Source organism: Anopheles ziemanni, chromosome 2 (genome assembly GCF_943734765.1).
Source record: "Anopheles ziemanni chromosome 2, idAnoZiCoDA_A2_x.2, whole genome shotgun sequence".
Lineage (NCBI taxonomy): Eukaryota > Metazoa > Arthropoda > Insecta > Diptera > Culicidae > Anopheles > Anopheles ziemanni.
The window spans coordinates 40,329,124-40,357,012 of NC_080705.1; the positions used below are offsets into that span (position 1 = coordinate 40,329,124).

General features: G+C 40.3%; 1 protein-coding gene across 1 annotated transcript; it reads left to right on the top strand.

The window, feature by feature from the left end:
• The first annotated feature begins 480 nt into the window (after positions 1-480).
• On the top strand, positions 481-27,590 carry LOC131290976 (CREB-regulated transcription coactivator 3). Its single transcript, XM_058320171.1, has 16 exons — positions 481-725; positions 19,482-19,586; positions 20,687-20,804; positions 20,875-21,035; positions 21,120-21,358; positions 21,433-21,592; positions 21,762-22,106; positions 22,658-22,705; positions 23,235-23,486; positions 23,570-23,700; positions 23,782-23,860; positions 25,239-25,301; positions 26,383-26,424; positions 26,508-26,754; positions 26,905-26,919; positions 27,317-27,590. The coding sequence occupies exons 1-16, from the start codon at positions 612-614 to the stop codon at positions 27,436-27,438; spliced, it is 2,241 nt and encodes a 746-aa protein (XP_058176154.1). The 5' UTR covers positions 481-611; the 3' UTR covers positions 27,439-27,590.
• The last annotated feature ends 299 nt before the right edge of the window (positions 27,591-27,889 follow it).

Here is a 27,889-nt window from a genome sequence, read left to right on the forward strand (position 1 = left end):
AAACAGTGAGTGGCTCCACATATTAATGCAAACATCTTTCCTTTCACAGGGCTTTACCCACTGCACTGGGCGGCGCATGTGAAGAATGTGTGAGCAATTTTCTGAAATAATTACTTGGTGTATTGTGCGAAACAATAATAACGCAACAGCCGTGCATGGTGTGGCGTTATCGTATGCCGATTGAAAGCTGCACCGTACCTCCGAGATACGGCGCCGCAGTGGTGTATCCGGTAGGGAGAGAGGATGCGTGTAGTTTTTCCCCAGCGTGCACCGTGCATGGAAAGTGTGAAAATGGCATAAGACACGGGGTGGTGCGTGTGCGTGTGTGTGTGGGGAAAAAATAACAAAAAGAAATTATGTATGAAAAAAGTTAAGTCATAACGTTGTGTTTGGCGATTGGCCGTGGTTGCTATTGAAAAAGGGTATAAAAAAGAATGGTGAAAAAGTGTTCTTAAAAGAAAGTTTACTAAAATAAAAAAGATTAATTGAAATTCCTGTGGAACAGGCGCACGTGTAAAACGCGATCGCAACAAGAATAGAAAAACGAATACGCGTCATTGTTCTAGCGTGTGTATAAAATAAGAAAACAAAATCCAAGAAACATCGAAAAGATGGCAAATCCGAGGAAATTCAGCGAAAAAATCGCGCTCCACAATCAAAAGCAGGCGGAGGAGACGGCCGAGTTCGAAAGGATCATGAGGGAGGTGTCGGACGTAACGTCGAAGGTATGGCAATGGGTTTCTTTGTTAGATTTTTCACTCATTTTTACTAAATTTAACATTTTAAATACTATAAGAAGATTTTCGTAATTTTTATAAGTTTGTCAGATTTAAATTCAGTTTCAAAGGTAATCGCAAAAATAGGCCATAGAAGAAAAATTTCATTTATTCGCACGGCCAAAAGTTCACATACCAAACGATTTTACCAGCAAACTAAAATTTTACCGGGGCTCTTTTTTCTACATTGTAGTAGAAAATGTAACGAACCTACTACTAATCAAGACATCGGTTGGATAAGCCAGTGAATGGAACTACAGAGGTACTCAACTTAAAAATAAATTAAATTCCAACGCATCCAATCTACGCCAGCAGAGGAAAGGTGACAAAATAACAAAAGATCTATTCGAAATTTAATTACATTAATTTATTCGGACGTCATAAGAAAATCATAAAGCACTTAATTCCTAATGATGATCAGCGTTCCGAAACGTAGCCTCGTCTTCAAGATCGCTGCACAGCGATTTCGGTGGAAAAAGGATGGGTCGGGCCAAAAGCAGGGTGACAGGGCGGACTAGCGACGACAATCAAGGCAAAATTTAGTGAGCGACGAAGCTTCGTAATTCCCACCTGCCCATGTCCCTCTTTGGTACTCCTCTACTTGGTCCAATCACTATTTTCTATTCGGTCAGTGTAGTAAAATTATTTTCAAGTTCTTATTATAATTTTAGGAAGGATTTTTTTTCTTTTTAAACGTTTTTTTTATATCGTGAAGTTAATTTAACTTAAAATATTATAAAATTGAAAAATGTTCAAATTACAAAAACAAAAATGATGAACGTATGAACGGTTAACGAAAGAAAAGGTAATTGCGTTTGCATAATAGAAAACATTCGTAGGAGTTTTTGCTTTTATATTTTTCAAATAACATTTCGCAGAAATATTTTTTTTTAATCAAATAAGAGTAGAAATACAAAATGTAATGTTTGGTTCTGATTGCGCTCATACAAATTTGTTGATTATTCTTTGATTAGATATTGGTCAGTTGTACATGTTACGGCTACCTTTATCGCTGTTTTTCACCAACCGGTGTTTCTTTAAAGATTGCCGCTACAAGCCGTTGGCTTGTGTCTGGGCTGATCTCAGGCTTTGCTACTCACCGACTGATTATCCGCCGGTCGTGCACGTCTTAACGACAATATCGCTCTTTTGCTACTTGTGTGTCTTGCTTTACGGTCTTTCAGCCGGTTTTTGAACGGTGGGTGTGCAGAGATATACGTACGTGAATATGACGAGGTCCTGATGGTAGAGCTTCAGAATTTACTCGCGCACTTAGTACACACCCTGTCCGACTGTTCGCGCCCGACGGTATTTATAAATAACGTGTTTAGCAGAACCAACAGCAGCACACATGCAACGAACGCCGCTTGAACGATACGGTCGGTTCTAGTCCCAGTTGGAAGAGTTTGTGAAATGACCATTTTGAAGATGAAACTAGTTTGAAAAATTCCCCAACTATGTAACTTGATTGTTGGGTTGGAGATGAGATCGGTAGCAAACATTAGATTTTCTTCAGTTGACTTGAATAGAATTTTAATTTATGTGGAGGAATAATATAGCTTAAATACCCTTTTATATAACAATTGATAAGAAATTGCACGCAAAAGTTTCTGCGCTGCTGGGGAATAACATTATGATTTATGCACCAGTGCTTTCGAATGAACGATCGCCCTCACACACCCAGTGTGATTCGGCACATATTTTAGAAAGATCAACCATTTTATGATCCCGGATAGAGGTTGTACACCTGCTGCAACTCTAAAGTGTGAGTTAGCCATTCTTACCCTTTGGGGTACAGTAGTATATTGGGGTACCAGTATATTATCTTCAACGTTTCAATTGGATGATTATGAGTCATTTGTAATTCTACAAAGCGGCATGCTTCTTTCGATGAGTTCAGAAAGGAGAAAGAATATATAAATAAGTTTTTCTAATGCTTTCTTAAAATTATTTCTAGTAATATATTTATTTGTGAAAACTCTGGGTTGTAACTAAATGCCTCAGAACTTAAACAACATAAAATTATTGTAATTGTTTTATAAAGCAACGACATTGTCCACACAAGGCAACATTCAATACTTACAAAATATGATAATTATGGAATTTTGCTAAAGGCATCTATAATATTATCATCATGATTTAAAATTCTCGCGTGATATTCTAACACCCATGGCACAGCGATAGCGGAAGGAAATACCATACCCGCCCAAATTTGTAAATAATTTAAAGCCAAATTATTTTGTCAATAATTTAAATATCTATTTCTACTTCTACTTTCCTGAAATGGATGATTTTAAACAATCGATCGCTGGCTATTATGTGTAAACATGGTTTATGCATAATTCGACTTAGTAAAAAGTTTAGTTCTAGATATAACAATAATATATTAATTACAAGCAGAATTGTGTTCGTGATACAATCAATCATTGTACAGTTTTAATGACCTTCCGGCATACGTTCGCTGGATGAAAACTGTTTATCTTTGATAGCAGAGTATAGTTTGAATTTGAACTTTTGCGTGCCGGTTTGGCAAAATATCTTAAATTTTAATTTTCTAATTATTATTAAATTTAATTCTCCTGTGTTAAATGTTTATACGTAACATAACACTTAGCGCTCTGATATGCTGTGATGTTGTGTAAGGGTTAACCGTGAATAAAAAAGCATCGGTGGTCCCTCTCTCCCACGCAGTTCTCCCCATTCTGTCTTCGGTTGTAGCGGTCAGCAGCCTGTAGTGCATCCAGATCGATCTGTAGCTGGTTCTGTGGACCAGTTTGACGGCTTTTAGTGCGGACACTACTTCTTTACTTCCCCCACCCCCGTATGCGCGTACGAACCGAAAGGACCGAGTTCTATTTGAAATCCAGCTGTAGTGAATTCGGTCCACTATTCAGCATGTTTGGGGAGAGGAGGGAACCGGTCGTGAATGGAAGCACGGCCACGGAGGCGGCTCGAATGTTGTCACTGGCGCGCGCGTGTTTCCCTTTTTGCGGCTTATCGAGGCGTTTGTACGTTGAAGCTGGGCAGCGATCACTAACACTTGGGAATGGTAGTGAGCACGTAGCTTCTCTCGCGGTTGGAGCGCACATCTACTGGCGAAACCGCGAATATGCGGGCACCTACACGGCGCCGACGACTTGCCAGCAATCCGATCATGGTGTGGTACATCCCCCGTCAGCCTTGGTTTAGTGTAGCGGGTGCTGTGGGTTAGCAGACGACACTGCTGTTTACTGCTGAGCAAACAGAACATCATCCGCATACCGCGAACGGACTCACACTAGCCCGGTGGCAGCTGGCTGGCCAGCATTAGACAGACCTGAATCGGCGGCGTGGCCCAGTCCTCTCCGCGTGTCGCGTTTGTTTGATCAGTCGGGCTTGTCCATTCGCGGCCTTTTGTGCTGCGCCGTTGATAATGGAGCCGTTTGATAGAGACGCGCAACTTTTTTCTCGTGCCCTTTGCCCCAGCCCCAGGTTCCCGTCCATCGTCCGAACGGGGTTCCAGCGCCGGGCGTGGGGTTTGTTTATGTCAATCGAACTTCTGCGCCACCGATCGTTGCGAGCTGTGCGTCTATAGGAATAGACGGCACGAACACTGGAAGATGTATTTGTTCCAGGGAACTTCCTGCACACGATCGTTTCGAAACGATGTGTGTGAGCCAACACTGCACCTCCGTTCTCAAAATACTGATGTTGGAACAGTTGGAAATTATTGACGGCGCAATAGTTTGCAGCAAATGCTCTGGTGTACTACTTTGCGGAAGTAAAAGTAATACAGTATTGAAAGCATTCACAGAAGAAGGAACGGGCGAAAGCTATGTCCTCTTAATTTGTGCAAATGAGTCTTCAAGCGTTCTCTTCTTCTCAACAGAGCCGAAATCGAAATATGGTGGATGGTATTGAGCTAGGTAGAAAAATTTGAGAATTTTCGTTTTCTGTGGTCTATATTTGGTGGTTCCTACGATTCTTTCCCTTTTCGATCTTATAAATCTTTAAGCTAAAGCGAATGCACATGTTGTTCATAAAATGTGTGTTTAAAATAAAACTATCAAAACATCATTCAAACATCGATTGAAAAATTAAATCTATAGAAAGATCATTAACATTCATTGATACATTGTGAATTGTTTTACACAAAACTACATGATCGACTTCGGTCGTCGGCACCGGATGATCTACCGTTACCGTCATTAATGATAAGAGTCCTTTAGTGCATAGTAGGGTCTCCTGGCCTGGGTGTGTGTGTATGTTGCAAACAATCACTTCCACCCATGCGCCTGTTGCCAGAAGAGCAGCACGAGAGTGTGTTTGGGTTTTGTTTGCCAGTGACGCAAGCTGCTGATGTTTTCGCCCCTTTGCGCGTGTTGTTTATGTTGCACGGCTAGCAAGAGCGAGAGTTGGCCCCAGTGAATGGAAAGACACTCTGCCAAGGGTCGCCAAATCACGTACATCGATAGGAGCGGTACTTGTTTATGTAAATATTGGCCCGTGAAATTTACCGCGCTCGATACGCGATCGCAAGGATGGTCAAGTTTTCTTGGTATTACTTTCAATGAACCGCAGGTAACGCGTCCTGCTTCCTGTCAGTTGCGATGGCACGGACATGTGTTGTGATAAATTCCGAGCAATTTTGATAAGCTCCCCCAACTTCCTGTTCTTTGGATACACATTTATCGATACATATTCTTTCATATACAGCGACAATGGTTGAACCCTTGTGAATCGTTTTTTTTGTAGGTTGAAAAATGAAAATTCGGATCCTGCTTTGTTTTCTTGTTAAATACAATTTTTATACATATCGTATGTAACGGGCAAATTAAATTTACAAAATTTATAAATACAATGATGGATAGTGATACACAAAGCAATTAAACAGCATTTTTCGAGCAAATCGTTAACATCTACGAAGCTGTCACTTTTTTAACGCATATTGCTGTGAGCAGATGGTTCGCTCTCATTGAAATATAAGTAATCACTACGTAAACACCGAAAGTAATGGTTTTCTCAAACTTTAAGTGTTTTAAAAAATTATCAAAACGTTACTTGAATTTTTGGGGCTCGATAAATATGTTTCTTTCGGATGTAAAAGTGGGCCAAAATATATGTAAGGAAATCTGGTTAAGGTAAATAGCTGTTTCTTATTTTGTTTTAAAGAATCTTTAAATCATAAAATACATCAAACAAGCATTTTTTCTAGTGTGCCAAAACTGGTACACAGATATATAGAAACACTGGTACACAGATATATATATATATAAGATATATAAATAGAAACAAAGTGAGCCAAAGTAGCGGCAAAAAGTGTGTTTAAAAATTGATATTTTTTCTGTGAAAACGTCAAATAAACTCAAAATATAAATTTTAATGCATGATTAGATAGCTACTTTACATTAAAATACCAAGTTTATCGTTACATGGTCGATACAATGAGTGCAACGATTTATATCGTGGCAACCCTCCATTAAGTGGGCCTAAACTGGCCCTTTGCTCTTTTTATTTTAATGGGTGTTTGGCAACACTTATGCTAGCTGATTATAGCCGAATATTCCGAAACCCCATTTGAATAAAATATGATAGAAAACAATCTTTGAAAGCGAAGCTGAAAGCGAGCTGTCAATTTTCATACATATCACGTCACAGGAACCGAACCTGATACCATATTGCTGTTTCTATATTTAAGCAAATACTAAATATTAGTACAAACAATCTATACAAACTCGATTAACATGCTCCTCAAGATCTCCGAAGATTTAATTTCAGAATATTGAAACACACTGATAAGCATATGTACCTTTTTCCTTAGCGTGTCGTGTTATGTTTCGGACCTGAAATAACATTTTCGCCCCGTTATTTTTACATTTAATGGCCACGGATTCGGCTATGATTTTTTCCCCCAGCGAACGTGCTCCCAAAGTTTAAGCGTTATTATGTTTTTCGTTCCACTTATTTCTCCCTCAGTAAGTGGTGGAGAAAAAAGATTGTTTAAAGTCTTAAAACGACCGATAGTTGAGAATTTAAACTTCTTCAACTCAGTAATAACGTTGGGTGTGTGTGAGAATGAGTTGCACGTTTTTTAACTAATCCAACCTTTGCCTCGACGTATGCCTCGGTTCGCGAAGCAATATCCCGTGGCAAGCTGCTCCTGGGTCTCTTGGTTTGGTGGTTTCGAGTCTTTAGGGCGCGCCGAGAGCTCGGTTGTTGCCAAAAATCCACCCATCGGAACCGGTTTGCCACAGAAGTAAGTACCGTACAGTGTGTTTCCAGTGGAACCGGTCATCGCTATGCTGCGTTTTGGTGATGCGATGGTCAGAAGACGGACTTGTGTGGCTTTCGTCTTGGCCTGTTCGTCAACGGTGGGTTGCTAAACGCCTTACGAGAAAAGAAGTATGATGTGATATGTGCGGAGGAAAAAGTGGGCATAACCCGGGCCGATATTACGTAGGTTTCGGCTTCAGGCTAGAATTCCCTGTTACGTAGCAGCCAAGTCCGTTTGCCAAACAGCGTCCGATTTGTGAATGGGTGTGCTTTTATTGCTGTGTTTAAATGAAATACGCAAATATTGTAAAGTCTCACGTTGTTAACCCGCTTTAAGATCAACATCCGGCGGGGCAGGAAGGATGTGTGCGTATGCTAAAAATAGGGAAGGTGTAATGTTGATCGAAGTGTTTGCAGGTTTATCCGCCAGCAGTTGCACCTGTTGATTTATTATATGAAGAATTACATACTTTAAGGGTTTTTCCAAGAATCTTTGCCGTTCAGTTGATTACTGCGCTATGTTATTTATTAAACCCTTACATTGCTTACTATTTCAATTTTATTACATTTTGATCACTCCGATTCTGTAATTCATATCGGCCGTAGAAGTCCAAGTCCATGCTTTATGTTTAAAAATAGAAAATCAAAAAAATAGCATTCATACTCGCTATTCAAACCCAGTCACATAAAGCTTTATCGTTCTGTCGCAAATCGCTCATACTCATTCGCCAATGTGGTCAATTTTAACGGTTTCTTGTTTTGCTGGAATCGTTGTCGTTTGAATTCCTTCCTGTGACAACAAACCTTATTCCAAAGCAAGTTAGAATGAGCACAAATGAAAAATTTTATTAATCTTTGAAATCTAAAAGGAAAGAGAAAGGGAAAAGTCTAGACAAAGAAGAAGAGGAGGAATATATTTCAATACTTACTTACCTCCACACTCGATATGGCTGTAAAAGAAATTTTTGGAATTATTTTTAAATAAAACATATACATAACGTTAAGTACAGTTTATTAAAAAGATGATGAATGAATTCAATCTTTTTTTATTTTCCTTCCTCCCCGATTTAGCGACTACATTTTGTCAATGACTATAATTTCCTAAAATTTAAAAAAATGCATTTACCAAGAAATAAATGGCGTGGTTAGTTTGGCTGTATCAGGATGCACGTTAATTGGGGATTTAATATTCAATGTTGGCTTTAATCTGCATAAAGTGGGTTGGGTTTAAGAAGCAAAACGAATGTATTCTCCTTCTTTCACCCATGAGTTTATTTGAGTGAAAGGATTCTTAAGGAGGATGGGGGTGCGATTAAATGGTCCGGATAAGGCAACTGAAAATTTAAATAATTTATGAGCCTCTTTCGTGCGCACTAACCGTGCTTGCTCGGTGACTCATACGGTACGAGAGAAGCCTATTAATTGAACGGATTTTTCTGCAGCTCGCGTTATGCCGCACGCCGTTATCGCCTCCTCTTGTATTCTATACTCATATGTACGCTCGCGCCCTTATTACGTGGGTTCCGATTTATGGAAACATGCAGTTCCGGTCGCTAGCAGTGTACTGCTCTCCGGGTGCATTAGAGTTTCTAAGTTGTATTTTTGCTGCCCCGTCGGAGGGTTTCGAACGCGGCCAGGAATTCGGGGAATCGCGAACGATTTGTTGGAATAAATATGTATAAAACAGCACATCTTACCAACGCGACGGGCTTATCGCGCGCCAATTCCCGTCACGTTTATGCGTGCCTGGCGGAATTGGTGTGTGTGCTGGGGGGGAGGGGGAGACTAACGGAAGTCGTGCTATTTCACAAACGCCCCAACGCGTTGCATACTCCCAGGTCGGTGAATGGTTAGCAGGCACCGGATACAAAAAAAAAAATCCTCTATAATACGGTAGACGAATTGCTCCAGGAAGGAAAAATGATGTCCGGTGTTGCACGGATTTGGAGGCCGAGAGTAATTAAACATGCACCCGTTTCCAACCCCCGTCGTGTTCTTGTTGACTTTTCCTTTCTCGCCAACGTCATAGCGCCATTGGCGATCGCCAGCCCGTTTCTCTGTTCCCGATTGAACTCGCGCTTCACACTATCAGCTGTTTCTTCTGCAATCAATGCACCGAACGAAACACTAGGCTAATCTACAGGTCCCGAATGTTCTCGAACACGGACGTTGGAGCTTGTATGGTTCGATGGAATCGTGTCACGAATGGCGTTGGATGCTCATGGTGTGTTAACCGGTTTTTTGATTTAATGGCATACGAGTTGGCGTTATTAATAAGGGTTTCTTTATTGAATTGTTGGTGCGTTTATGTTTAAAGCAATGAATTTAATTATTGTTTTAGACAGTAAAAATCACTAGCAATGGCTGCCGTCAAGAAATGTATCGAGCAGCGATGAATAATTTTCCACATAGAATCAATTATTTACAAAATTAAACAAAAACTCATTACTTTTTACTGCGTAAACGAAACAAATCACGCGAGTAATCGACACTAGTAAAATTATGCGGCCCCTTTTTTGTGTTCGGCGCTTGAACGTCTTTTTGGAGCTGTTACGAGTGCCTTATTTTCTTATCACGTCACACTGGGCCGTCTTATCGTCTTAGCTGCCAGACACACACACACACACACATACACACGAGCGGGCTGAAAATGAAACGTGCCTAACCTTGGCCCTGCCTGAAGTCGGATGTTTTCGTAATGCGATCGGACTTTCAATGTGGATCCGTTCAGCGTTCGGGTAGCTTAGATCGTCATTTCCGGACAAAACTAGTGTTTGCGAAGTCAATAGTAGTAAGTTAAGTTAAGGTTTATTTGCTTTCACAGCGATTAAAAAGCATGCTTAATTTTTTCCTTAAAATTTCCCTTTGTGTACGAGGATAGTAGTTTTGTCCGGAATCCGGGACCTAAGATTAGAACCTACGCCGTCGAGGACGCCCGTTGGTTGATTTTCTATCCAGCGCTACCGCTCGGCTGTTGTGGAGCCGCGTTTTAGCATACAGAAGTAAGCTATTTCAAGCGTTAAACGAATTGTTACTTTTTCCGATAACTCGTAGAATTTTCTGAAAAACAAACAAATACACCAACAAATTAAGGCGTGAATAGAAATGAGAGATTTAATGCTGTAGAATTTACCAGCAATCAAGGAAAATTAAAACTTATACACCTGCCACGGTGTTTCATAACCAAAAATCAACTTACTCGAAAATATCTAAGTAGTTTAAAAAAACTTGAAATATTTTACACCAATTTTCTGATATAACTCGAACATTTATTATATTAGTGGTAACGAATTACGATTTCGAGGGTTCATTTTTAAAGCGGATTGATTTTCTAAAAATATTTTTACTAAAATACGAGTCTATCAATGCAACAATGAGTAGCAATTCGTATTTATTGCAATTTTATTCAAAATATACGATTCGATTGCTGTAAACATGTTTGAAATTAGCTGTTTTCATTTTACATGATGTTTTGTGTGCTTTAAAGAGTTAGTTTTATATTCTCTTTGTATTTTACTGGGTTTGGCCCTTGAAATGTGTATGAAATTCATATCCCCAGCAGAGAGCGTTGCGTGAGCAAAACTAAACATTTTCCGCGTGATCCTCGATTGGCGTCACTAAAATCGCGCCGTTCGCGTCTCGTCCGTGATGATCCTCATCATCGTTGCTGCGTGTCTTTACCGCCCATAATAGATATCCCCAATACACCAACCCTTAGCTCCAGTTCGAACAGCGATATCAAGCAAGCAAAAAACGGACATACCCAGCCAAATTGAAACCGGTTCTCTAAGTGGCAAGAACAAAGCGAACACAGGACGACTACACCTGACGGAGTGTGCGACTCGACACGGGTTCGCGACACACCTGAATTTTCTAAAATATATTCACGTCCGAAACTGGGGCCGGCCGCAAGCTCCAAAACGGCTTTGGCTCGCGAGGGACGTCTACGCAGGCGTTGGGGCGATCGAGCGAGCTTTGAACCGGCGCGCACACAGACACCGACAGCCGCGGGGCACGTATCAATGATGATATTCGCGGTGTACGCCACGAGAAGCGACCCCAGCAGCGCCAAATGTATGTCATCGATCGTGTTGATCACGCTTGTTTCGCATCGATCCTATATAAGATGCCATTCGACTATCTCTCTCACATACTCATACAAACGGACTGCCTGCTATAGCTCCGTTCTTCTCCCTTGCATTTGCAGTCCAGCACGCGTCGTTAAGCATCAGTGGCTTGTGTTCGTGTGTTTGGCTTGCACGCGCGACTCGCGGTTGCTGTTAATTTCCGCGACTTCGAAGCCGTTGGCGTCGTGGGCTCGATCAGTTCTTGTTCTGTTCTCGTCGTTGACGGTTTTGCATAACAAACGGCCCTTTTTCGTTCGCGTTCGACCAACGGTCAGCAAACAGTGTGCGTTCCTATAAACCTCCTACCTTCAAACGAGTCAGTGTGTGACCAGTGATTGCCTGTTGATTACCCGCACGAGGTTGTTTTTTGGTTGTTGTCAAGCTTGGAACGACTTGCAGAATCGAGTTTTGGAGTCTTTTTTTTTCAAGTACGAACAGTATCAACACACTTCCAAAAGGTGTTCCACTGCAAGAGGCAACGTGAATGTAGTGAATGCTTGGACTTTGGTTTATGCCAAAGCAGTGCAGTGGTTTACGAAAAGGTCCGCTCGAAGTTTACTAATTTTACGCCACTGAATTGCCGTGGTGCATCGGTTTGTGGAATTGAGTGTGTACGGCTTCCAGTTTGGTGTACAAAGCAAAAGTAGCGTTCAATCAAACGGCGACGAGGGAAAAATAAAAAAGATAAATAGTAGTTACTGCACCAAGGAATAAATCCTTTGCATCAAGGAAACCGTGTGACGTGAGCGGTTCCGTTTCGTGGTCGCCTCAAGATTGCGTCCTCCTACTGTACGGCCGAGGGGGTACTGCTGGCAAACGGTTCCACCGGTCCCCCCGGCCCGAGCAAGATGACGAATCCGCGCAAGTACCGAGACAAGATAAAGATCCAGGAAGAGAAGATGAAGCAGCAGCGGCAGGAGTACGAGCGGACGATGCAGGAGATGGCACCGATCATCGGCCGAAGGGTAGGCATCACTACATGCCGGTGGCGGGTGTGACCACAATCCGAATGAACTTACAGTTTCCGAATGTTTCTTGCTCTTTATGGCAGAATCGGGGAGTTTTTAACGTTTATCTGCTTCGATTCTAAATTGTTTTTCTACTTGGAAGGATTATTTCTATACGCTCGTTAGTTGTAGTGCGGAAACCATGTTTGAGATTAGAAGGCCTTTTTTTTGTTTATCTTTGGTTTTTCTTCTTTTCCCTTTTTTGTTTTTTTTTATATAACACACACAACATTTCTTAAGGCTTATTTCTCGTTAAAAAAAAACAAATCTTTTATTCTGAGTTTTATTTTCATAACTTCACATTTTCTGTAGAACTTACATACTTTATAATCGTCGCTAACATCGAAGTCAAAAGCACGAAACATATAAAAGAAATGTTTATCCTCCAAAGCATTGTTTTCCTCAGTTTATTTCTCTGCTCTTCAAAGCAAACACTTAAAATTGTAGAATTGCTGGATGAGATAAGTTTCATTGAACATTTGAAGTATTGGAAAAAGTCTATTGTTGACAAGGTTTCCAAAACTTTGTCTATGTTTGGCCTTATGCAATCCCGGTAACGGAAAAATTGAGTGTATACGGGCATAAAGTATATATATTTTTAATAATCCATTTTCCATTAATCATTTACATGAGAAATTGGAATTGAACATCATTTTAGTTATTTGATATAAACATACATATTTTTGGAAAGTTTAAGAGAATTTTTCAATTTAATTATTTTGCAACGCTCAGACATTTTATACGTTTTTCTTTCGTACTTTGCTTCATAAAACCCGATCAAAGGCCTTCTTGAGCCTCGCGCGTAGAAATCAATGTGCGTGATGATCATGCTTTCCGGCCCAAAGGCGTCACGACAGCATATTTTCTGACCCCCTGCGTTTGTGGTCAAGCCTCTTGCGGATGCCGAAAAGTTGTGGAACATCTCGCAGCCGGTAAATTCTAAACGACGTAATCGAGTTTGACCTTCAACGAATTTCCTACGGGCCAAAGAATTTGTTGCCCAGACAGACCGGTTTTACACGCCTCTTACGCTTCTTGGCACCTCCCCTAACCAACCCTCAACCCTCAAAGCGCAAGTCTACCGTGACTGGTCGATGCCTTCGGAGGTGAGGCGACCTGTTTTGGTGGATTTTAAGCTTTACGAGCTCGGATGTGCTGGACTGACTGGAATCGCTTGTGGGGGGACCGTTTTGTGATGGAACGATAGCAAACCGTGTGTCTTATCAACGACGGTTTGATGATGCTTAAATAATTCAAGCTAGTCTGGAGTTGAGATAAACACTGCGATAATCAAAGAAGTCTCGTTTGGCGATTAATGTGGGTTGATGACGCGTTTGTGAAACCAATAAAAACTTTGATTTGGTTAGAGATTACTTTACAAGAACGAAGCTTCTAAGAACTTAAAGTGATATAGAAAGGAATATGGAAAATAAAAGCTTTCGCTAGTGCTTCCTTAAAGTGTTAGGTTATGGAATACATGCAGTAAAACATCTTTGTTAGAAATGATTGGGTAATTTTTGAAAGCGCATTAAAGGACCTTGGTTACTGATAAAGCCACACCGTATCGGAAACGTTTTAGTTTTAGTAACGAGTGAAAAGTAATTTCTATACATATACATTCCTTTACCACACGGACTCAGAAGAACACTACATCATACTTCTTTAGCCCTTACCGACTTGGATATTGCCACATCGAACCCGCATGAATAGTAGACACCTGTAGGTCGTCAAAAATTTGACTTCAATTTTCGTTTTCAAAGAATCTTTAAACACTACCGCACTTAAGCGATCGTGATGTGATGCTGTGCGTTTACTCAATGCCAAACGTAAAGCTACCGGAAAGCAAGCAAAGAGGTCGTTTAGGCATGTTTCACTGGACAGACACTGGCAGGAAAACAAAAAATAAACACAATTCAGTTGTAAAAAACTAACAAACATTTGTGCGCTGTTGTTGGATTAGTTGATTGTAAGGCTTTATTGTGTGTGTTTTTTTTTGTTTGGCTTTCTATCTTGTTCTTTTTTTTCTCGATCGGATTAACTTCGAGACGGCGTGACACGAAGCGAATCTTGATGACATTTGAAAAAAGTAAATAAATTGAAAGTAAGACAGTCGGGATTTGCTTGGCTTGTTTTTTGTTGTAGCTTTTCTAAAACTTTTTTGCCCGCGCTGTCCAACCTCACGCTAATGAATAACACTTTGGCACAAGGGCTTGCGCGTCTCCGCCGGGGCTTCCTTCTTGGGCTTCGAAGTGCTGATGAAGGTAGGAAACGAAAATACTTGAAAAAGCGAAACGGACAACATGAGTTCTCCCGACAGGCAACACAACACGCCGTTGTTTACGATGCGTCCTCGTTGCGGGTCACACTCCGTGTTTATTTATAAACTTTTCGCCAAAGCACCAGCACCCTGAACCTGTTCCACATCCGCCGGAGAGAAGCGGAGTCAACGCGAGCGATAGAGCGCTAGAGCACAGATCTCACCAGCTCATAGGCTGGCTGGATCCACTCTACTCTAGGTGGGCCATCTCCATCCATGTTGTTCGGTCTGAAGCTCGGAGAGACCTAAGGATGACCGACCTGCCGTTTGTGAAACAACAGAATAACAAAAACAATTATCGGGAATAGGGATGAAACGGTCCGATCGCATAATGCGCGTCGAAATGGAAACAAGTACTTCCTTTCCGGAGCCCCGCTTTCGAAGAACCGCACAAAAAAGGGTTCGTCTGAGCGTGCACGAGAGAATTATGTCGCCCTTGCGACACTCAGAGGCATGATTGCCTCGCGTTCCGTCAGGTTCGAGTGTAGCAACAGAATATGATTGCGCAAAAGTCGTTGTTGTCAGCCCTGTCAATTTCATGTTCTGTGTGGTTTGTACATTTAGCTAGAGTATGTTGTTTATTATTAGCCCTCGGGAGTTTTTAGTGGGCTTAGAAACGTTGATTGGAATCTTCTAGATGTGCTATTGCGTATAAAAAGGCATTAGCTTATGTTTTATTTTAAACTTCTTTGTTTTAAAAGATGTTTAGAATCAGTTTAGTAATCACGGATCGAAGCATCTATCCACTGTTTCCACCATCATCGCAAGTCGTACTTCTGTCCGTTCCTCGAAAGATAAGTCATAATTCCGTGCCCGTTTTACATATTTATTTTCTCACTCTACACCAGTGGGATGAAATAAAATGATTACTGGACAAAATTAACACTTTCCGCAGCCTCAACAACCATTTGTTTATTCTTTTCGAATCTGTCATTCCTCTTCTACTGTTGCGTGCTAATTCAGTAGACCTGTAGATCAACCTAATCGGCAACTTCCCATAACAAGTTGGAAGGGAAACCCCGAAAGTGTTATGGGAATTTTCTGTAGACAACGTGTAAATTGCCACTAATTGTCTCGTCAAAACGCACCGTAAAATCAAAATCCAGTTTGCGGGCTTAGGTTTTCACTTTTCTGGATCTCGGGTTAAAAACAGATTGGTTTGCCTAATCTTGTTAATGCTAATGCTAATTAGCTAAAATTTAAATTGCGCGCGATTGATGCTGGAACGTTAAAACGCAATTAAAATGAGTTTGTGAAGGAATGTTGATAGAGTTGTGGTTCCGATTTTAATTCACTGAAGACGGTAGTACGGTGTATAGTATAAACAAATAATGTGTTATGTTGACCTACTATAGTTTTGGGAAAATGAACGACATAGTATGCAGGATCTATTATTATTTTATTCTTAGGATACAATTAGTTATTTCTAACGCTTTTATTTGTGCTAATGAATATCGAAACAGGTTATATTGAAATGTGATTTAATTACCGTTTGTGATTCGATTTTATTCTATTTTGCTTGTAAAATATCCTGGCTGTGTCTGAAAAAGTGTATTTTAAAACAATTAAACAATTAAAGAAGCTTACTCGAGAAAACGGATGATGGAGACGCTAACAACATTTTGATATGTTCAACAATGGAGGCGCCTGGTAGTTGTTACACTTTAAAAAAGATCTCCTTTAAGGATTCTTTTACCGAGTTGGTGGACTATGGTGTGGACTGTGTCATAGTATTACCGCCATAATATGTAGCAGTGTCCTGCAAAAAACATCAAACGGACTAAAAGAAACACCGTTGTGATGCTTACCCTTATTTTTCCAATAGCTTTGTTATTTATTGGAAACAGCAATGGACACGATTACCATGGAAATTGCGTATTTTCATAATTGTCCATCGATCTATCGAAAGTGGGATGCTACAATGATGCATCCGTACTTCCCAACTCCCACCTGCCACCCCGCTCTACCACCATTAGTCCCGCGTCGGTTGATGAGAGGAACAGACTCATTTCCTAGAGCATCTCAGCAAATCTCTCCTTAGTCAAAAGGCTCTCGTGGAGTCGCTATCGCTCTTCTTGGCTTGTTTGTTCACTATTGGGGATGTTCTGCGATGCTGCAGCACAACTAAAATGGCAAAAAAAACAACCCAGTCGGATTTGCTTGTGCAGCAGCAGTCAGTCTCCTGCGTGATATGTACGCGTGTCCCATCCCGAAACACACACCCCCTCTGCCGCCAATAAACTACCCCCAAACGGTGGTGTGGTGTGCGTGTGGTGCGCATCCGCGGTCAAAACAGAAAAAGCTTCCACGGATTCGCGAAGCGGGCGCGCTTTTACAGAAGGAGCAAAAAAGCGCGCGCGTTCATCGTTTTTGTTTACCTCGTTTGTTCCGTGAGCGTGTCGCCGACGTCGTCGTCGTAGTGCTGTCTCGTGGCGGTCCGTTCGCCTGTGTGCGGGTGTTTGTAGTGGCTAGACGTCAAACCTAACCTTGCTGCGCCACCGTCAAACCCACAGGTGTTGAGGGACGTGTCCATACCGTTCGCGGTTGAAGAGCTGTTTAGTTTTTGCTAGCAACATTTTACCTTGTTTTGGTAAATTTGTTTGCAAACCGACACATCACGGAAAGGGTATATCCTTTTTCCTGCCGCTCCTCCAAATCCCATTGCACGTCTGCAACTCTGTACTCAAACACGACCAACGCATTTTCACACTCCCACGAGCACTTGTTGGGGGGCAAAGTGTGAGTTGTTGATAATTCTCTTTCGACGCTCGCACCATTAAGCGTGTGTCGGAAATAACACAGACAAAAGAAGAGAAAAACCGCCATCAATCCTTGTTTGCCACCATGTTGTTTGGCTATCCAATTTGCAGGATAGTGCACACTGCACTTTTTGCGGTACTGCATCGTTGTACACAGACAAATTTGTGCCCATTCGATAATGTTCTGTAACACTCGATAATTTCATGCGCTTCCAATTTTTTGTGATCCATTATATTATGTTTTTTTATATTCAATAGATAATTTTTCAATAAACCAACTGGGCCGATATTGTCCAACAGCTATCAACACGGTGTTTATTTTTCACTCCCACAGATTAGTTTTCCACTTGTTGACTTAGGATCAATAAAAAAGGTTCATTTGCGAATTATTAAATTGAATTGTAATATATTTTGCTTATAGTATATACTTCAAAAAAACATTAAACTATAAACCAGCTTTTCGAGGTTTCGCAAAAAACTCCGATTTTTTTTGACTGGTTACGGAAGAGTTGAACAATTCCAATTCATGATAGTTCTTGTGCTAAGGAAATGTTCCGTTAATCTCTTCACAGTTTTGCCCTTACCTGACTCGGGCAAGTGGATGAAATTTGTAAAAAGGACGATGGAATTGGTCCTTGTTGCCTTGTTCTCACCAACGAACGATATGTTTGTATCAATCCATTGGCACTTTACTCCTTCCTATAATTGTCGTTCCCGATTTAAAATTGCTTCAATTAGTTTAATTTTTTTCCGCTTCTACGGATGGGTAACATCGTTTCATTTATTACGAGAACTTGTGCCATGTGTTTCACGTTAAGGCATCATAAGAGCACAGTGGTTTATGTTTCATAAAGTATCTCCCGGTCCAAAGTGTCGAACGAGGTGGGTTCGATTAGAATTTCGGTCACCAGCACGCTTTTAGCCTTCCAACATCAATCATTTACCGCGGATGTATGAAATTACTAATGAAGTTGCGTTGGTAACTCGCACACCGAACTCGGGGCAGAACTTTGGCGACGAAAATAATCACATCTACCTCAACCCATCATCATCTTGTTCGTCCCGGTTTGAGCGGCGGTTGATGAGTTTGAGCATTCCCAAAACCGAACGAAACGCTATAACCGTTCGGGAACAACAGAAAGGCAATCGGTTCGGGTGTCACTGATGGAGTGCCGAAAGTTAATTAACCTTAAGCCGCACTTTAAAGTGGTTGTTTTTTGTGCTGATCTCGTTCAACCATACTCTTCTGCCTTATGGGGACGACTTTTCCGCCTCACTGATGCTTGGGACGAAGTCGAGCAAACCTCTTCGCACAAACATGCGCTCAAGAAGCGCTGTCAACGCCGACTAGTAAGCACTACTACTATCCACGGTTGATGAGTGACCGCTGTGGCAACCATGTGGAAGTGGTGCAAGAGTGAAGGGGAAAGGCGGCTGGGAATACGGGCGAGCAGGGGGAATATCCGAGGAGCGCGTTATTGGGGGAGGTTTGTGAACATTGTGTTGATAATTAGTAGGCATGTACTATTTAAAGATTTATGCGGAACAAACGGGTTGGGCAGTTCTCGTGGAATATTAATCAGCACTCGAACGAAACTTGTTGAATTGCCGAAGGTGTCGCGCATTGTGGCAAGATTTGCAAGGAAATTCTGAGTTTAATCGGTAATGTATTAAGTACTCGTGTTTTTGTACTTTTTGTTCGAGATAATAAGTAACAGTTAATGGTGGGTGGATAAAAACCAAAGTCCGAAATGGTTTTAAATTTTGATGTTAAGTATCGTTGGTTATCCAAGAAAACCATTTTCCGCATATTGTAAAAAACTGGTTCCACAAATTGTATAAATCAAAAAGATGCATTGAACTGACTGGTCGATTGAAATAAGAGTAATTTTAAAAAATAAATAATATGCCCATAAATAATATAATTGAAAAGGTTAGAAACCTCGACAAGCTCCATTTCTTAATTTCTATGTAATGAAATGTTTTGGGAAAATTTGCGAACTTTCAACGAGTGATCATTGATTGCGTTTTGCTTTTTTCGATTATTTTGCGCCACACGAATTCCTTCGTCATCCCGTCATCAACTTGCTGAATGATTCGTCGTTGCAACACTCTAAACTGATATCTCATCTTTGTCTACACATCTTTCAAAAATATATATGAAAAAAAAAAACATGATGCAAATACCGCCACCTCCGTTCGGTTCGTCGTGCGTTGTTGTGTTGCAATATGCAAATTCCTAGGCGTCCAAGAGTGTCAACCTGTCACCGACCACCGGATCATTGGGGACGTTTCGCGGCGGCTCTCTGCCCAACGTCAATAACGATAACAAACAGTACCAGAAAAAGGTTTTTATCGTAATTTTATCACTTTCGTTTACCACTCGATAGTGTGTTGTTTTGTTCGGTTTAGCTGCCCTCCTCTAATTGTTCTTGCTGATGATGGTTGTTTTGGTCCTGTTTCTCCTAGTTGGCTTCACCTTTGGTGCATACCCTTTTTTTGAGTCCCATATTTCGTCCTTCTCTAGCTGGCTTTTATTTTGATATGAGTAACGACACTACGTTGAAATTGTTCACAGTATTTTCTCTTAAAGTAAAAGTGTTCATCATATGTATGTTATTTTGTTCACAATATCCTGCAATTTGTATGATCAGGACTGTGCATGATTTCTTGTACTAGATTAAATTAAAACTATATTGCATAGAGTAATAGAAAGTAAGTTTAGGATGTTTTCGCTATACATTAGTGTCTTTTGATTTCGGATATTCATTGCCTAAAGCATGTTCTTTGGCACACTTTAGCAATAGATAAAATAGATTTAAGTTAAAATAATGTTAAATGATAAATAGTATATAGCGTGCAGTTTAACCAACGTTTGTAGTGGTTTAGAACCTTCATAACTGGTTATTTATCGCACTTAGTTTTCTTTTCTTTTTTTATAATTCTCAACGAAAAATTGCACATTGCACACATTTTATAGGTGATCTTTTATAATTTTTCTTATCTATATTTCTTTAAAAAATAAAATTCGTCGTTCTGACAACAAAAAAAGATAGTAAAACACTTATCTTTCTTAAATTAAAAATGTAAAAAAAAATAAATGGAAAAAAACCTCAAAAATTAATAAAGAAAGCTGCCATATTGAAACTCAAAGGAGATGGAGGCGCATGGTGTGAGACAAGTATGGAATTGGAAGTCATTGACATTTATTTAAAGCGTAGCTGTTACTTTTCTTGGCAAACCCTTCGATGCATGATAAATGTGAAGAAAATCAGTTTCGCTGAAGTTCAGCAGTGAGCTGCTCTTTTCCTACCAGATTTTTTCGACAAATTTAATTGTTTGTATGCGATAGAATGATAAAAACTTTTTACCAAACTAGTTTGTTCTAGTGTAGTTGTCTTATCAGATAGCTCGATTCTAATTGTTTATTATTGTTTTATATTTCCAGACTGACGACGGTTCGAACATGACCGAGCTGAAGAGTTACACGCAGCCGGAGACGATTAAGGTGAAAAAAGAAATCGCCCCCAAAGCCAGCACTCCGAGCCATACGAGAGAGTCCAGAGGTAGAGATAAATGTTGTATGTTCGCTAATCCGTTGTTTATTAATGCCATCCAATTATTTGGTTCTTTTAGGTCGAACACCCGGTGGACCAATGCGGAATCGACAAGCGAGTCGAAACCATGACACGTCACCGTACGGAAACAGTGCGGTGCATCTGATACCGCCAACGGAAAGCAACTGGCATCGGTCAATCTCGGACTCAGCCATTCATCAGAGTCTTTGTCAGAATCAGGTACCAAGAATTTACTACTTCATCCCCGTTCGCAGGTTGCGTTTCGCTAGCAATGTTTAACTGTTGGATTATTTTCTACTGTAGCAACAAGATTCGAACCACTTGACCACACACTCGCCCCTTACCTTAAGCCCGACAGTGCAAAGGAAGATTTCAAATGCTCAACACATGGCGAAAGGACACAGCAGCCACATGGTCAACAACCTTCACAACCACCATCATCCCCACCATCCGCACAACAGCCACCACGACAACAACGGGTCGTCGACGCAGGACATAAGGTCGCGCTCGTCGACTGCTCTGCCAAGGTTACCAGGAATTAAGTATGGTCAAACTGGGGTAACATTGCCAGTCCAGGTACTTTGTCTAATACTCGGTTTGTCTTTCCCCTACGCAGCATTTACCCAACCCAAAACCATCCGGACAGCATACAGATACCCATCCCGAGCAACACGGGCTCGCTGCCAGACTTAACTTCCGTTGGCTACCCCTCAATGTATCCGGCCACGTTAGATCAGGAGTACGATCCGAATGGACAGACCCACAGCTACTGTCCGGTGAGTGTACTGCGCAGTCTGAAAGTAATCTAAAAAATATTTTCCGGACAGACTTTATTTGTCATTCTTTTTTTTCTTACCAACGCACTTGCATCTTCCTGATAAAAGAGCGTTGTTTAGCTGAACGTTGACGAACTTATCCTTTTTATTCTTTTTATCCTTTTTGTAGAGTCCTCTTGGTACATCACCCTCGTCGCTATCGCCCACCTCCGCCATCCAAAACCATCATCAGCATCATCCGCATCCGCGGGCCAACAGTTTCAGCGGAGGAATGAGTGGCGGTGGAGGTGGTGTTGGTGGCGGGAACGGCGTCGGTGGATACCCCATCCCTACCAGCCTCTCGAACAGCGGTTCCGTCAGTCCAACGGGTAGCGGCATCAGCTGTAGCCCCAGTGGGGTCCCTGCAAACGCCATGGTAAACGCCGTGGTTAATCACAGCAACAACGGCTCGGGTCTCGCTCTTAACAATGGGCTTAAGGGCAAGAAAACGAAACCACAAACCATCTCTAGTCCGGTGAGTGTGCAGCTTCATGGCGACGACGATATACACGACATGGCGAGCCTAGATGGGACTCTCGCAAAGGATCGTCTAAGGGATAAAGATACCACGAACTGTGTAGAAGCTTTGCTGCTAGGCTTGTGTGCTCGCTGTTATAGCTGCACTGGCAAGAGATCAGGACAAACATTTCATTCAGATGAACCCCTTCACATTTATTGTCATTATTTTAGACTGATCTTGCCATGCTTGCCAACTGTTAATACTGTAATTTTCTAATTTATGAATTGTGGCATTTTTCCCCTCTTATGTGTCAACACATATTTTGTTGTATTTTCCTTATCCGTTCCTTACAGAACAATCCTACTCCTCTATAACAATGGTATCCTTTGGCAACCATTCTTGTTTTCTACTACTCCTCACTTCTCACACACTGATACACTCCTAACGTCTCGCCAGTCTCTATGCACATTTCTTATCTTCTTTTAATTGCAGCTTGCTTGTGATCGTGCTGTGTTATATTTATTATTATTGTTTTTCTTTCTCTTTTTATCATTAATTTTTTGCAGCCTTTTTTATCTGTACCAGATAGTAATAGATATTCGTTTATGTCGAAGGTATATAATTTTCCTTTTTTTCTATTATTTCCATCATTTCATTTCGTATACGGTGTTCGTATTTTTTATTTGGAAATTAGAACAATATCAATTTGTTTCGCTTGAATTACGATACTTTTGTTTGGTGAGCTATTCTTTAAAGATCAGAATAAAATTTGCTAAAATGATACGCATTAACTTAACGCACGCAAAATATTATGTGCATTTCAGCTACGCCACTTTTGCCATATGCTAGATGTATCAACTACTAATACAAGGAATAAGTTTGTCACTGTTCGTCGTAGAAAGAAACCAACAAAAATTTAATCGTCCTTCGAAAATGACTAAGTGAAGAAACCAGCAACATCATATACTTTGTTGTTCGTTCTCATCCAATTTTAAATACATTTAAAACAAGTTTTTCATATTTGCAATATATTACTGCAATATAGTTATTAAACTTTTTTCATTAGTCCACCGAACATCCTTTAGAGTCGAATGTTAACTTTAAAAGTAACAACATATGTCTAACTGTGTCGATGTCCTGTAGGTCAACAATACTTATGACACTAGCCAGCAACAACAGTCACCACAACAGCAGCACCAGCAGTCTCCACAACAGCAACAGGTAGTCCCACAGCAGCAGCAGCAGCAGCAACAGCAGCAGCAACAACAGCAACGAATATCGAATCTAGAGCAGATCAGCTACGACAACTTCACGCAGATCAACGACGGGTTGGGATCATCGAACCAAAATTCACCGGAAAGCATACTGTATGGATCTCACGGAAATATGTCCCCGGTAAGTGTGGTACGCTTATCTGAGATAGGTGTTTCGTCTGCTTTCTAGAGTGTCCTAACTAACTTTTGTTCGATATGTTTCAGCAACTAATGTCGGACTATCGTACTCGGCCCAGTCCCGGTTCCAGTCCGGGTTTGGCACTGGTGAACAATCCCGACTCGAATTCGAGTGCACCCTGCAGTCCAGTGTCCCACAGTGTTGGCAGCAACAACGGGTAAGAAATAGGTGCCATGAGGAGAACCGTATCCAACCCGGAACTGATACATCTAATCTTTATCTATTTTGGCATTTGTAGACAAACTTACGAGAAATATCCGACGAATGACGTCTTCGTGCAGAACACCTTACCGCAGTATTTGGAGCACATAACATTGGTAGGTATAACCTATGTTAAATATTAACAGATTTGCTGTTCATTGTGGTCTTCATTTTTGTTAACCCTTCTGTTGTCCTCCGTCATATGTCTACCATTATCCATGGCCCATCGAAATATTTATATCAGGAGATTAACCCTCCCATTCTCGCCACCACCCTCTATATACATACCATAACATCATTGCACTACATCAAACGATCAGATCGATTTGGTTCACTATCACTCCACTGCTACTACTTCTACCTCTACTCCTAAATCTACTGATTGGAAAGTAAATTGTCTTGCTATATTATGTGATCTTTGTTTTCCCACTTTAGTTTAACATCCTCGAAACCTGTATTTTCACATTAAGTTGTTGATTTTTTGGTTCCATTGGCAATTTAAATTCTTGAATCCCCCGAGTTACGTTAGCTCTAACCTATTGGCAAGCGTTGTATTGGTAAATGTTTTTCCGGTTGTAGATTCCTATTTAGAGGCGCTACCATTGACTTAGGAAAAATGTTATCACGTATCATCGGCATTGGTTTTCAAAAGCAATGCTTTTTCCGCAACAGTATATACTGTCACTACTGTTGTTATTTTTTTGTCCAAAATTTGTCTGCATCGAAATTTCAATCTTCTACCACGACACACCTCCGCAACAAACCGATCATTTCCTTATTTTGCATTTATATGATTTGATTTTGGTTTTTGAAGTGAAAATTCTCTGGTAGTCGGAATGGTAGTTCAATTAAAAGTATTTGTTTCAATCGACCAGCTTACGATGACATTTTCGTTTTTAGCTATATGTTATTTATTGAGATATCGTACAATATTACTAATACAAGTGTTCAATTTTCCTCCTTCCAATGGCGATTCATTGTTCATCAATATCGTATGCTGCTGGAGGTGGTTTCTTTTTCCTCCAAACTAATATTAAAAAACTAACCAACCCGTTTCTTCGACTGCTACAAATTCGATTAATGCGATAATTTTGTGCGCCATCGTTACTAACGCGTTTGCAACTTGGACCGAATTTATTTATTTTAAACTCTTCGCTTTGGTCCCTGTTCAATCAACCTTCATCGACCTCTGTTTGTTTTCTTTTTCCCATTTCATATTGCGTGAATGTTTAATGTTACTAAAACATTCCTTTTTTGTGATGTTCCCATGGTTTGTAAATTTGGTGTCCCAATAACAACGATATCTTTAACATCTAAAATGAAATCATTGGCAAATTTAACGAATGGCACTTGACTGCTCACAACATCGCTTCCTTCGGTACAATAATCTACAATTCCTGTTGCGGATCTTCACGAATAAAATAAAATATATTTATATATAACAATAATCCCGTTCATCGACACACCACAATCTTCACCATCATCCTTCTGCAGGACTGGACTACTCTGGTTCAGAGTCTAGTAGAGTCTGGATGTACATTGACCGCGCAAGTGCAGGTTGATACCTTTTCTCCATTTGCTTATTTCTTTTTTCGATACAGTAACTCATACGTCTAGTTTCGCTATTTTTGTAATTTGTTTTTGTTCCTCCTTGTCTGTATTGTTTAATCGTGGTAATCCGCTGTAAATAGAAGCACAATTTTCCTAAAGTTTTAATTTTTTTGGATAATGCCGATGTTTGATTTTGTTCAAAACTCGAACTCATTCGTGATTAGATAGCAAATCTACTTTAGTATTTGTTATGATTGTGTGATATGTTCTTCTGCGACACATGATAAATATTTGTTAGCTTAATGATCAGATTAAGACAATCATTTACCATCTTGAATGAAATTATGATAACGTTATGAGAACAATTCGTAAATATTAAAATGTAACATAAAAAAGAATTATATGCATGAATGGTGAATAGTTAATACATAAATTTAATGTTGAAAATTGAATAGATGTAAAAGATGAATAGATGAATAAGATGAGGATTTTGGGCCGTGGGTTATAATCCAGACCCTGATTAAAAGTTTTGATAAAAATATTATTTTTTTTAGAAACAGGTCTTAATTATCTAACTATGTGATATTGAAGAAAATTTTACAAATATATTATTTACTTTAAGTAACTAATTAGAATAAGTGCATGAGTGTTGCCTATTTGTGGCAATCTTTTTATTCATCGAATTTAGTGTGTGATGCATCGTGTTGTTAATTAATGAATGTGTTACTTTCTTTACGCTATCCTGATTTTTTGTAGCCGGTTCTACTATACGCTATAATGATTTCGGCATAGAGTTACTTTTGGCTTTCCATTTTTCATCGCATATCAATGAATTTTTCTACGAATTGTTACGTTTCCATTTTCCTACTATTTGTTCTATTTCATTGTCGTTTGATGTTCATGTATCATATCTCGTTTGATTCTTTCTTTTCACTTCTAGATTTATCTTATTTTTTCACTCGGCTTACGGTTGTTCGTTCGTTTTCATTCTGCCTTGCGTTACGTTGCCAAATGCGAAATTCTACTCACGTTTATCTCTTTTTCCTTTTTTATGTTATCGTATAAAACATCGTAAACTCACGTACAGGGTGACAATGATTATACCACGAATCAAATGCTCTTCGGTGGGGTAAGTCCGTTCGGCCAGCTGTTTTTGGTTGTGAAAATGTGTCATTCAAAATAGTAATTTTACTTTCTTTCACTTTACCGTAGTTTGACGAAACCTACCTCATGAACAACGGAATCGGTATACGAACCCACCCCGCTCAGGGGAACGGGCAGGGTCATCAGACGGTAAATGCGCAATCCAATCTAAGCCAGGTCAACTGTCAGAACATGCAAAACATGCAGAACACTAGCATGAACAGCCTGTTTAATGGAACCAACGAGCCGCTGATCAGCGTAACGAATACCCTGATAGAACCGCCGACACCGACGATACCGGAAATCGTGTTTACGGGTAAGTACCAGGGATTCAATGGGCAACATGGGTTTGCCGATAATCGTGTGCGCTTTTTTTTAATCGTTTCCGTTGATCCTTTTGACGCTTCATTGCACATTCATCTGTGAACTGCTAATGACTGTGATTCATTCTCATTTCCATTTGCAGATTATTCTACCAGAGGTAAGTAGAGTTTTGTTGCAAGATCGTTAGGATAGGTTAATATGTGTTTAGTTTGTTTTACCCGTCATTGTTTTTTCGTGGAAAAATAAAATGAATTCAAAGTAATTATCAAGACGTAAAAGCGAGTAAATACTGTGGAATGATTTGTAAATGCCATGTCATACGTGTCATGCTATAAATGTTCCATAATCATTCGCATATCGTGTGTTTTATTATTACGCTACATGTAATCTACTACTGTACGCGATAGCCGTAGCCCTTACAATCGTGATTTTTTTTATAGTTTTCAATTTACTTTGTTCGTTTCATAGTCTCGAACAGTAGATTCTTTTGAAATAGATTATACGTAACTTTTACATTTCTGACTGCTACGGTTTGTTTCAATATTCCTTTACAGACGACTTTGAGGCTGACCTGGGTCTTGGCCATATGGATTTCCAGAGCATTCAAATGCTTTCCGACACTAGCACAATGATCGATCCAATGGACGAGGACAGCTTTCGGCGGGACTTACAGTAGATCGTGAGCAGAGAAGTAATGCTGGGTTTTCACCGTACGCCGCTGGTGAAGCAGCTTAGTGGCCCGAAATAGATGACTTAATTAGTTACCTGGATCAATGCTAGAGTTGTTTCGAAAGGTGTACCGCTGACATACAGACACATACATGAAAACACACACACACACACACGTACACACACATACACATACACATACACATACACGAGGACTCAAACATGTGCGGGTGGAGGGACACATATTAGTTTAAACTAACGTAAATCTGAAATGTTACTTGAGGCTGAGCGATAGATACCGATGATGGGTGGTGTAGAGCATAAGAGGTGGAAGTTTCGATACATGTTAATAGCGGCATGTGTGGTTATAATGATTGTAAAAAACAAAAGTAGGTCATAAGATTGAGTTACTTCTCTCACACTATTTTACGTTACTTGGCATAGATCAAGAACAAGAT